General features: G+C 59.5%; 1 protein-coding gene across 1 annotated transcript in view; it reads left to right on the top strand.

Annotated features, from left to right (window-relative positions):
- Positions 1-12583, top strand: part of MACF1 (microtubule actin crosslinking factor 1) — a 120742-nt gene that overhangs the window by 2442 nt on the left and 105717 nt on the right. The window contains 5 exon segments of the mRNA XM_075722022.1: positions 5836-5897; positions 7082-7171; positions 8113-8217; positions 9932-10009; positions 11826-11918. Coding sequence (XP_075578137.1) covers positions 5836-5897; positions 7082-7171; positions 8113-8217; positions 9932-10009; positions 11826-11918 — 428 coding nt within the window.

Below are 12583 nucleotides of genomic sequence, written 5' to 3'. Positions count from 1 at the left end.
TGTCTCCAGCACCCTGTGGGCTCCCTCGCCGTGATGATGGCAAGTGCCTGGGGGCCCTGGGGTCCGACGGGACGGTGAGGGGGAGTTTGTCTTTCCACACTCAGCTGATGCCCCCAGTTTTGGGGTGCTGGAAACGAGCTATGGGGCAGGATGGTTTTCCCCGCTCCCACTCGCTAGCTGGGTTCACTTGGGGGACTGGTAGCAGGGGAAAACCCCAAAACCCATCTCCCCCTCGGGCAGTTGCCTCTGCTTCTTGGTCCTTGCTGCTTCTGGCCCCTCCGTGGAGGATTCGCACTGCTGTGGGGGAGAGCAGGCGGTGCCCCGGTGCCTTTGGGATCCCCGTTTCTGGGGATGCAGTGGACGGCGCTCTGATGTGCAATGGGGGGAGAGGAGGTGGGGAGGGAATTAAACAGCGTGTGTGGTGCTGCAGAGGTTTGAGCCTGATATGAGGGCAGCTGAGATGAGGGCAGCTGAGATGAGGGCAGCTGAGATGAGGGCAGCTGAACCCTGCTCCTCGCTTGCTCCAGGGAGCAGCCGGGCCAGGTCTCGGAGCGCGCCCAGGCTGTCCTGCAGTGGTCCTTGCGCCCTGGGCAGCGATGGGGACAGGGATGGCATGGCTGTGGCTCAGCTGGGCTCAGGCTGGGTTGTTGCCTGCCTTGTCCAGGTTTTTGCCTCTGTGCGAGTCTCGCCTGTCTTGGGAAAGCAGGAACACGAAAGCACTTCCCAGCTGGAAGCATCCATGCGGCTCCGATAGCATCGGTGGCGCTGCAAGCCATCGAATGGATGCGTGGCACGTGGGTGCGCTCAGTTGAGGGCTGTGGTTTTCCCTGGTGCTGGCAGCAGGGTCTCCATTTGCCGGCAGCGTTCCCTGCGTCACTGCCACCAGCCTTTGTCCCATGTCCCGTGCGTGAGGGGACGTGAGGCTCCGCAGTCAGCTGCTGGCTTGTCTTTGGAGTGGTGCAGATTTTCTCTAACCGCTGTAATCTTCCCTCTGGCTGTGCCCTGCCTGCTGCCCGCCTGCCTGCTGCCCGGGCCATCGCCTCTGCTCGCTGTCCCTGGCTGGTGGCAGGGTGGTTCTCCGTGGCTGGGGCCAGCGAAGCCCTGCTAGACAAGGGAGAGGATGAGCGTGGGGGCGTTGCGACAAGTTGCTTATCAGGGTGACTGGAAAAGATTAGGCAGGGAGAGATAAGCTTGCAATGCCTTAATATTGTTAGTAAGCAGTAACTGGGCATTATTATTAGCTCAAACGATAGCACGGGCGCAGGGTGGGGAAGTGTAATCTGGTTAGAGCCCAGGAACCACCCAAAGGTGGTGAAACAGGGCAAAAAAAAAAAAAAAAAGGGAAGGAAAAAAGCCCCATTTCTGCAGGAGATGGGAAGAGGGAGCGTGCCAAGGAGCTGCTGGCCCACGGGCACCCCCCGGATCCGGCGTTGGAGGTGCCTCTGTGCAGACCTTCTGTGTGGGACTGGGTGATGTGCCCCCGTCCCCGTGTGCTCCCTGCGATGCCTGGGGACACGCTCTCACCTTCGCCCGGCAGCAGCCCGGCTCTCCTGGCCGGGGCGGTGGGGCTCCTGCGAGCAGAAGGTCTGCAGAGGGATTATATTTAGAAGAAAAGGAAGAGAGGTGGTGATAAGGAGGCCCCTGTTATCTCCCCTGCGTGCCGAGCGCAGCTGCGGCTGGGTCCCAGCTCCAGCATTTCGGACCCGGCAAATGATTTGGGAAGAAGCTGCAGGCGGACAGGCGGGAGCAGGGAGAACAGCCCAGCATTGTCCCTCCTGTCCCCAGTGCAATTAACTGGAAAACAAGACAAGGAAAAACAAGCCGAGAGCCTGCCAGCGGGGCAGTGCCCAGCTCCGCGGGGCGAGCCTGCGTCTGCGCCCCCAGCCCGCCGCCTTGCTGCTGCTGCCGCTGGGAGCTTCGCCACGCGCTGCACCGCACTCTGCACCGCCTCTTGCTCGCTTGCAGGAGGGAGCATTTCTCCCCTTCCTCGCTGGGAGCTTCCCGAGCAGCTTTGCCGGTCGTCGGGACAGCGGGACGGTGAGGATTTTGCTGGCACAGAGCTGCCGCGCCAGCGGCACCCTCGGCTGGGAGCGCCCAGAGGAGCGCGAGGAGCAGGGGAAGCGCGGGCGAAGCGGCCGTTGGCGTTGTGGCAGGGTTTGCGGCGATGCCCCGGAGGAGGAACGGCTGGTGCCCGTGCCGGGGCAGCGGGTGTAGGAAGTGATGCGGTGGGAGGAGCTGCTGCTGAGAAGTCACCCACCCGCACCCGCCGGGGCCAAGGTCGGTGAGTGGGTGCTGCTGCCAGAAGACCCTTCCCCAGGAGCCGGGAGGCAGCCACCACTTTGCCGGGACCCAGTGCTTCCCATCCCGGGCTCGGGCGATGGAGAGGCGGCATCTCTCCGGGGAGGAGAGGCGGCTGAGCGCCTGCCTGGTGTGCCGGATGTGCTGCATGGGTTAGTACTTGCTGCTCCCTCTTTCCCAGCTTGCAGGCAGCCCCCACCATGCTGCCGGCGTTGCGCCGTGGCCGGGGTACGGATCGGGCTTTATCCGCCCCGAATTAACGCCAGAGTTGGGCAGGGACCCAGCACCGTGACTCTGGGGAGGTCGGGTGAAGGAAAGGTCCCTAAAAACACATGGGGATGACGCAGCTTCCTATTGCAGGTGGTGGCCAGCGGTGCCGGGTGACAGCTCCGTGGCTTGGCCACATTGTCCCGGGAAGCCATGCCGAGGCCGGAGCCCGGCAGGGCAGGGAGCGAGGGCAGACGTAGTTCAACCGGTGGATAGTTTTCGGCACATGGTTACGTGCCTTGGCCGGGGGATGGAGCGGGACGCAGGGGAGGTGCTGTGCCAGCGGCGTGCCGCGTGTTTTACTGCGGTGCTTTCAGATGGGGGAAGCTGTGGGGTGGATGAGGAGGAGGAGGGATGTTAGATGGTGCTTTCAAATCTGCGTGGATTGAGACGTGGGGAGGTTTTCCCGAGGGCACTTGGGGCTGTGGCTGCCTGGCTGGTGCAGGGACCCCCCCCTAGTGTCCCCCCACCCTGGGAAGGGGGACGTGGGGCCACCTGGGCAGGACGTGCAGCGTAGCTGGGGAGCTCAGGCTGAGAGATGCTGGTTTTCTCCCTTTTCTTGATTTTTGGCTTAAAATGAAGGCAAGGGGTGCTTCTGCCTGGTGGACCATGATGTCATGGAATCATAGAACGGTTTGGGTTGGAAGGGGCCTTAGAGATCATCTTGTTCCAGCCCCCTGCCATGGGCAGGGACACCTTCCACTAGACCAGGCTGCTCAAAGCCCCGTCCAACCTGGCCTTGAACACTTCCAGGGATGGGGCATCCACAGCTTCTCTGGGCAACCTGTGCCAGTGCCTCACCACCCCATAGTGAAGAATTTCTTCCTTATATCTAATCTAAATCTACCCTCTTTCAGTTTAAAGCCATTACCCCTTGTGCTATCACTACACGCCCTTGTAAAAAGTCCCTCTCCAGCTTTCTTGTGGGCCCCCTTCGGGTACTGGAGGGCTGCTGTGCGGTCTGCCCGCAGCCTTCTCTTCTCCAGGCTGAACAACCCCAACTCTCTCGGCCTGTCTTCATAGGAGAGGGGCTCCAGCCCTCGGATCATCTTCGTGCCCTCCTCTGGACTCGCTCCAACAGGTCCATGTCCTTCTTCTGCTGGGGGCCCCAGAGCTGGGCGCGGTGGGTGGTGGAGCAGAGGGGCAGAATGGCCTCCCTTGACCTGCCATCACGCTTCTTTTGATGCAGCCCAGGATGCAGTTGGCTTTCTGGGCTGCAAGCGCACATTGCCGGGTCATCTTGAGCTTCTCCTCAGCCAACACCCCCAAGTCCTTCTCCTCAGGGCTGCTCTCAATCCCTTCTCCGCCCAGCCTGTATTGGGCTTGGGATTGCCCCGACCCATGTGCAGGACCTTGCACTTGGCCTTGTTGAACTTCATGAGGTTCGCACGGGCCCACCTCTCGAGCCTGTCGAGGTCTCTCTGGGTGGCATCCCTTCCCTCCAGCGTGTCGACCGCACCGCACAGCTTGGTGTTGTCGGCAAACTTGCTGAGGGTGCGCTCGATGCCCCTGTCCATGTCGCCGACAAAGGTGTTCAACAGCGCTGGTCCCCATACCGACCCCTGAGGAACGCCACTCGTCACCGGCCTCCACTGGGACGTCGAGCTGTTGACCGCAACTCTTTGAGCGTGGCCATCCATCCAATTCCTTATCCACCGAGTGGTCCACCCGTCAAATCCATGTCTCCCAATTTAGAGACAAGGATGTCGTGCGGGACAGCGTGAAATGCTTTGCCCAAGTCCAGGTAGATGACGTCAGTTGCTCTTCCCTCATCCACCAGCGCTGTAACCCCGTCGTAGAAGGCCACCACATGTCAAAGGGGTGTCTTGGGATAGCGGGACTCAGCCTTTCCCACTGTATCCCAGGGACCCCTGGGCTGGACGGGGCAGCGCTCAGGAGCTTGGGGTTGCGTGCTGCGGGCCGGTACTGAGGCGCTCTCTTTCCTCTGAGATGATCTTGGAACCAGGCGATCCCGTTTGGCGTGGGACTGGCTGCCGGGATTGCCCTGGGCCTTCCTTGCTGCCCGGGCATGGGGAGGTGGGGGCTGAGCAGGACCTGCCCTGCGCCCCGCGGGACCCTCCAGCGGTGTGGCCCCATCTCCTATCCTCTCCTTTTGCCTTGTTCGCCTTTGTTTTTTTCACGTGATATTATTTTTTGCACTGAGAACAGGCAGGGCAAAGCCTGCCGACAGCTCCCCCATCCCACATTGCTGCTTGGCATCACCCCGAATCTCCCGTCCTGTCACCCCACGGGGCTGGTGGCCGCTCCTGCTGCTCCGTGGGGACTGGGACCCCCGGGAGATGGGACCCACGTTGTCCCCCTGTCCCGCCGGAGCTCCCAGCGTCCGGCCAGGGCGCCCTCGGCTGAGCCGCGGGACAGAAATAAACATTAAATCCTGACAATCCAATGAACCAAAAATACAGCGACAGAATAAGCTGCTAATTGCACACGCTGCTAGTGCCCGGCAGAGGCCTGTTCCGGGACATCTGGGGGGTTAATATAATGCGTTAAAGCCTTCCGGGAGCGGGCAGGGGAGGGGGACACCCTCCTAAAGTGGGGGTCTTGGGCAAATCCCACCTCCCTCCCTGCACTCCGTCCCTTCAGGGGGGACGAGGAATTGTGGGGGTCCCGGCTGGGGGGACACAATTTGGGGGTTCAGTTGCCGCTGCCAGCTGGAGCTATACCCTTCGCAATCATCCACGCTGCTTTTATTCGAGTAACTCTATTCTCCCCCCAAAGCGCAGCGTGTTTTGTTCTAGCTGTGCGGATGCTTATGGGCTTAAGCTGCGCCAGGGGAGGTTTAGACTGGAAATTAGGAAAAATTTCTTTACGGAAAGGGTGGTCAGGCATTGGAACAGGCTGCCCAGAGAGGTGGTGGAGTCACCATCCCTGGAGGCGTTTAAAAAACGGGTAGATGTGGCACTTCGGGATATGGTTTAGTCTGGTCTACCCTTGATTAGTCTAGAGTGGGCTTGGTAGTGTAGGTTAATGGTTGGACTGGATGATCTTAAAGGTCTTTTCCAACCTAGATGATTCTATGATTCTATGCTCCTGCCTCCCTGCCCGAGCGAGACGTCGGAGCCGCGTGAACGGCCCCGTCCCGCACTCGCCCGTGAATAAGCAGCCTCTGTTCCCCTGCGCGGGCGCAGGATCCGTCCGGCGGTCCTGGCACCCGCGGCGATTCCTCTGTCTCTTCCCCTCATTTCAAAGTTATTTGAGTTTCTGCATGAGAAACACTGACCAAGAGCTGCCTTTGTCTTCTTTTGACAGATGAACGGGACAGAGTCCAAAAGAAAACCTTCACTAAATGGGTCAATAAACACTTGATGAAGGTAAGAGTCACATATTTTATTATAAAGCCAGTTAAATGACTGTCTGTCTGTCCATTCTGGCTCAGGACTGGCAGATAAATGCCTTTTTAAAATTTTTTTTTAAAACTTTTTTTTTTTTTTGTCTGGGAATTTTTGCATTGGATTTGAGCGTTCATACGCGTCTATACTGAGAGCAGAGATGCTTGTGGTGGAAATGTGCCGGTGCCTTTGGAGGGCACTGTAACATCACCACACAGCCCTTTTTATTGCATTCGTCTCCGCAGCGCGCAGTCCTTGCTCAAGGCTTGTGCGTCCTCCCACTTAGGGCTGCGGGCAGGAGGGGATCCCGCCATGGGGCTGCTCCCTCCTCATCCCCCCTTGCCAGGGCAAAGGGGCTTTTTTATCTTTCGGGGGATGCTGCTGCGGAGAGGAGCCCCAATGTATGTGAAGGGAGATGCTTGCAGCCGTAGGTAGCTAAGCGGGATTAGCATCGCACCGCAAGGTACCTCCTGCTTTTCTTGGTTAATGCCAGGTGTTTTCTAATTAGTTCTCCATCTGGGAAAAAAAATAAAAGTCATTTGGGCATTAAGTGTCACAGCTGTATTTTCCTGCCAGCTTTGCAAACCTCTGCACCAAGCTTATGCTACTTTCTAAATCTTACAAAGGAGGGAAAAAAGAAAAATCTTGAGGCTGCTGAGGGGAAACATCTGGGGTTTCCCAGCTGAGTAAAACCCTGGGGCAAGGTCTGGGGGTCTGGGGGGAGAGCGGGTACGGAGGCTGCGTGCGCTCAGCCTGCCCTCGCAGCCACGCTGCCCCACAGAACCCTCCTGGCTCTCAGGTGGAAGCTAGGTGCCGTGTTCTGGGAGACGCTGTAAGGTAGCGTAAGCCATTAAACCACCGCTTCAGGACTGAGCTACCCTTTCTGCAGAGGTCTGAGTGCAATATTACGGGATTGCTTGGAGTACGGATGGTTTAACGGTTTGATTTCGTGCGTAAAACTGGCAGCAGCTTCTGCCAGGTCATTTGGGAAACGGGAGGCTGCCTTCCTTAACGGTAATTCTGGAATAACCATTTGAAATGCACGCGGCTTGGAGGGAGACGTCTGCTTGCAGACGCCGCTGCCTTCCTCCCGCGCTCTTGCAAACAGCGGGAGAGCGCAGGAGGCGCGTGGATCTGATGGCTTTTTCCTCCCCGGCTCTCCGCAGGTGCGCAAGCACATCAACGACCTCTACGAAGACTTGCGAGATGGCCACAACCTCATCTCCCTCCTGGAGGTGCTGTCGGGAGTGAAGCTGGTAAGTGCCCACGGCCGGGCAGCGACGCTGCTGCCCGCCCCGAGCCCCCCTCCGTCCTCCCCCTGCTCCCCTCCGCTCCCAACCATCAGCTGTCATTTCTTATGCCGTAGTCTTGTTTTCAAAAGTCTGATGTCGTTTCTTTTATTATTATTACTATTATTATTTACTATTATTGTTATTATATTATTTATTTTCACTCAAACCTGTGTTCCCCAGGCTGGTCTCTTGGATACCACCAAAGCGTGTGATTAAAGCCGCTGGCTTACGGTGCCCTGGGTAGAGCCCTCTTTTTGTGAGGGCTTACACGCCTTCATCTTCTAGATTTGTCTCCATATTTAAAATAACGGATAATAGTGGCTTTGACTAAAAGTGTTTCTGTGACAGCGTGCCCAGCAGTTTAGCTCAGATTTGGCAGAGGGCATGCTCCTTGCTCCTGCCCTGTGCTTGGCTCCTCACAAGCTGGAGTTGTAGCAGTTGGTGGCGTGCAAATCTCTTCCTGCATCTTGAGCATCGTAGAGTCCCCTTCCTTCCTCCTCCTCCTCCTCCTTCTCAGACTGACACATTCACTCAGCTCTGGGAAGATCCTGATTGCTGCAACAGGGTAGCACAGCAGGAATTATTTTAGTTTTCCCCTAAAATAGGATTTGGGCAAAGATCTCCTAACTCCCTCTGTTACCCTCCCAAGATGCCAAATCAGTTCTTGTGGGGGCTGAGAAATTGGATCGAGCTATTTGTGATCCAGACAGCTTCCTTCTCTTCGCTTCCGCTTTCAAAGCCAGGGGGAACATTTCCATGCTCGAGCCCGGGGTGTGCCGGAGATCCAGCTGCCTTCATCCCCGCTCTTTTGTTTTTCCTTTTACCTGGGTGTTGCATTTTGGTTTCCATTCTGTCTCCCTGTTGTGTCACCCTCCCATCGCCGCTGTCCCTCCCGTCCTTGTTAGCAAATAGAGCCGCCAGCTCAGAGGAGCCTTCGCCTGGTGAGAGCGCCGGCCTGGTGCCGTGCAAGCAGCGAAGAGCGTGAGGAGGAAGATGATGATGATGAAGAAGTAGGTTGAGTCGGCCCCGGCCGCAGCAAATCCATGGCAGACACTGGAGTGCCGTCAGATAGTCCAGTGCAGCCCAGCGTCGCTGGGGGCTCTGACCTTCCCCGCTCTTCGGTTTTAGCCGGGGTTTTTGATGAAACCCACCCAACTCGCCCAGGGTGGTCGCCCTGAGCGAGGCTCTGCGGAGGGGAAGCCGTAAGAGCCGAGAGGCACCCGATGCCACGGTCCTCGTTAGCGGGCTGCGTTGACGTTAACTGGATTATCTGCACGTGCATTGCAGTGTCGGCCTGCAGTCAGGGCACGCCACCCACCTGGTGTGACAGCATGTGTCCCCTCCACGGGGCGGGCGGGGACAGGGACGGGTCCTGCACGCTGCTCCCGGCCGGGCCCCCCTCGGGGGCTGCGGTGACGGCTGCTCACCTCGCACTGCATGGACAGGCGCTGGGCACGGGCACCTTCTCGCGGGGCTGGTGCCACCGTGGGGGCCGGGCTGCGACCGGCAGCCCCGTGCATGTGAGTGGAGGTGGGAGTGAGCACGGCCTGGCCCCGGCTGAGGGTTACCCCGAAGGGGCTGGACCCCAAAACCTCGCTGGGGTGCGAGAGAAGGTGTGTTTTCCAGCCCCCTTGCTCTGGGTGACGATTCCCTTGCGCACGGGGTCGCCTCCCTCCCGGAGCAGCGCAGGAAGAGCCAGGCTCCGGTTCCCCGCAGCCCTGGAGATGTTCCCCTTGCAGGGATGGCTCTTCCCCTTTGGGCTGGGGAAGGAAGGTGACTCAGAGGACTCGGGCTGTCCTCGCGGGTCAGAGCACCCTGGTGACACTTCCTACTGAAGCCCAGATCAGGGTTTGGGCGTTGATCCTCCCCGTCCTACCGATTCGGAGCGGACCCAGCATCCCATACTGGCTGGCCGGGCTCTCGTGCGGAGGTCGGAGCTGCGCGCCCAGCCCTTCCCCGGCTCCTTCCCCGGGCCACGGCTCAACCCATGGGTACCTCGGAAAATCCCATGGGTACCTCAGAAAATCCCCCGCCTGCAGCAGTGGCAATGAGCACAGCCCAGGGCATCTCATTTCTCCCCTTCCCAAGGGTTCAGAGCTGCTACCTGGAGCAGCAGCCCCTGCCCGCGTGCGTGAGGAGCCGAGCCGGGTCTGCAGGGGCTGGTGCTGAGGTCGGGGTTTCTCCGCCATCAGTGGGGACCCGCGGCCGGTCCCTGCCCAGGTCCTCACGTCCTGCTGCGGAGCAGTCCTGCTCTGCTTCCGCCTGGATGGGTCAGACTCTGTACCCGCTCGGGTGAATCTCTTTGCTGAGCCCTCTTCCCAGCTCGTCTGGCTGACCATGGGATGGGTGAGATCCTGCCCCGGGATCTAGAGGCTGAGCCAATCCTGCCTGCTGCCTGCAGCCATGCTCAGAGCTGGGTGCAGACCCCTGGGGTCTCGCAGCACTCAGAGGAGGTCGAGATCTCAGGGTCTTCCCGCCTCCGTGCCCCACTGTGGACTTTTTGCCCTGTTTCAGCAAGATCGTGCCTAGCAATGACTTTATTTGCCTCCAGAGCAAGAAGATAGAGCAGGGTGTGTGGAGTGCACGGGGGGTCACACCAGCGCGCCGAGCGTGGGGGGTCGCTGCGGGCGGCTCCCGGGGGCATGCGGGGGGCGGCTGTGCATGCGGGGTGCTGCCGGCACGGCCCCGCGAGCCTCACCTGAAGCTGCCGCCTCTCTCTTGCAGCCTCGTGAGAAGGGGCGGATGCGTTTCCACCGGCTGCAGAACGTGCAGATTGCCCTGGATTTCCTGAAGCAGCGACAGGTAAGGGCTGAGTTAGGCTCATCCCGAAGCAGAGCTGGGTGATTTGCAGTTCTTTCTCCTGGTCGAGGCTCGGGAAGGGTGTTGAGAAGCAGCGTCAGCCTGTGCCGGGGTGTGCCTGTCCCCACCGGTGCTGGTTGAGGACAGCTGTCAGGGGACTTCCCCCGCAGGCATTTTGTGCTCTCGGAACCACCCAAGCAGCACAAAAACAAGTATCAAAATGAAGGCTCAGACTCCAGTTCTGGGAAGGGGTTTGCAAATGACACAGTCACTTCCGCGCCCCAAAAGCCTCACCCAGGGCTCCCCGGCAGATCCCGGCGGTGGGGATGGGTGGCTGCCGTATGTCCGTGCCTTCCCACCAGCTTTGGGGGAGACGGGGCAGCTGGCTCCTGCTCAGCCCCACACAGCCACGGCCTCGGCGCTGGCACAGCCGGTGCCTCTTTGTGCGGCGTCACCCCTCCGGACGGCAGCACGGACATATCGTCCTCCCGTGCTGCCCCTGGGCAGCATCGCCCTTCGGCTTTCGGAGGACAGGCTCCCTCCACCGAGCTTTTGGGATGTGTTAGCCGCGCAGCGCCTGTGCAGCTGGCAGAGACCGGCCATCCTCTGCAGCGCCGGGGCAGATCCCGCCCGGAGCAGACGGATACATCCCGAGACTTGTTGGCTCTGCAGGTGAAACCCCCGCAGCCCCCCAGGCCGGGTGTCCTGTTCCGCCTGTTGGGTCAGGTCTTCCTGCTGTGATGCTCCTCAGATAAGCCAAGACGACGATAAAGATGATAAATTGTACCGGTTCATGCTGAAGCAGAGATTTTTCTCTCTCTGCTGGCCTGAGGGCATTGAATAAATTTGAGCACTTTGAGCACGTGTCCCACTCCAGGGAGGGTGAGCCACTTCCAGCTCCTCCCCAGCCCCTTGATAGAGACATTTTGCCGGGGGCACTTGGGAGCTTGTTTCTCTACTTGGATGAAACAGCTTTTTCCTTTGAAGCGTGATGGCCTGGTGACAGCAGCCTGGCTGGGACATCTTACCCAGATGCTCCTGCTAGAGGTTGTGGGGTCCCACTGAGTATTGGGGAGCGGGGACAGCCCCGTGGGGAGCCCGCCAGGGGAGGAGAGCCCGAAGCACGTGGCAGCTCCCGGGAAGGCGGCTGCAAGGGGAGCAGGAGCAGCAGCCGGGCAGCACCGCTCCGGTTTGCATCTGCTGGAAGTGCCGAGACTGGTGCTCGTGGTGCTGCAGGCGTCTCCATGGGGTTGAGGGACTGCACGCGCGTTTAAGCCACCCCTAGAGCAAAGCAGCTGGGAGGGAGCAGCTCTGGGACTGCGTGGGGCCAGAGCCTGCCAGGACAGGGGTTTGGTGGGTGCTGGGGGAGGACCCTCAGCGAGGGCAGCGCTGGCGCTTCTGCCTTTGTTAGGGCTGATCGATTAGCCGCTTGGTTTTGAACCCAGGAGGGAGTTAATAAAGCTCGGCCATCCTTTTTTAACCATGCTCTGTGGTCTGTAGCTATTAAATTATGCACTAGCGCTCGGGGCTTTGGGGACGAGGCACTTCTCCATATGAGCTGAAATAAAGCCGTTAAGTGCTGGGAAAGCACTTCTAGATGGAGAGTGCTAGAGACGTGAAAAATCCTTCCTTTCCCATTCCCGAGCAGGGGCACGGGGTGGCCTCACTGCCTCTTGAGGAAGCGCCGGGGTCTTGCGTGCCCGTTCCCTGCCGAGGTGCTCGGGGTGGCCCTGGGGACAGCGTGGTCAGGGACGCGTCCCCGCGCCCTCTCTGTGGGTGAGGCTGATGGGGAACTTGGGCCCTGTTGCTTCTCTTTCAGGTGAAACTGGTGAACATTCGCAACGATGACATTACGGACGGCAACCCCAAGCTCACCCTGGGGCTCATATGGACGATCATCCTCCACTTCCAGGTAGGCCACGAGAGTTTCTCGCTGAAGGACGCGGGGCGGACTGTGGGAGTGCGTCGTCTCCCTGGGGCGCTGGCGTCTGTCTCCGCGTGCGCGTGTTTCGTGGAGATGCCAGCACGCAGATCGGTCCGGAGGATCAACGCACGTCGCAGTGTCATGGAGACCGGTGTCGGAGAATAGCAACGTCCTTTTCCTCATCATTTACATAATGAAATCATTAATGATGGGTTGTGTGCGGTGGCCTCCCGGTTGGCACCAGGGTTGTTGGCGGTAGCTGTTTGCTCAGCTGAGACTCTGGAGGAGAAGAGCAAATTCAGAGGGGGCCGCGGCAGGGACAGGCTGAGCTTGCGCCCGCGCTGGGCTGTTATCCCGAGGTGCTCCTGGCACCTTGGGTGGTCGGCGCAGCCACGGGATCTTTCGTTGGGATGGAAAATGTCAGCTGCCTGACAGCGGTTCAGGACAGGGGTGGGAGAAGCTCTCTGACCCAGCTGGGGTTCTGGGGAACGCACTTAGGACCGTCTGCAGCAACTGTGTGCTATAGATGCTCTTGCAAAACAGGGTCTCGGGTCTTTAATAGCCTCAAATTATCCGATTGTAGCTTTGATGCCCTTAGGGGGACAACGCGTGGCCCCTAATGCCACCACTGTGCTGGCACGTGGGATTTGCTC

This window comes from Pelecanus crispus, chromosome 16 (genome assembly GCF_030463565.1).
Source record: "Pelecanus crispus isolate bPelCri1 chromosome 16, bPelCri1.pri, whole genome shotgun sequence".
NCBI lineage: Eukaryota > Metazoa > Chordata > Aves > Pelecaniformes > Pelecanidae > Pelecanus > Pelecanus crispus.
The sequence above is the reverse complement of the archived record's forward strand: the minus strand, read 5'-3'. Positions and strand labels throughout refer to the sequence as shown.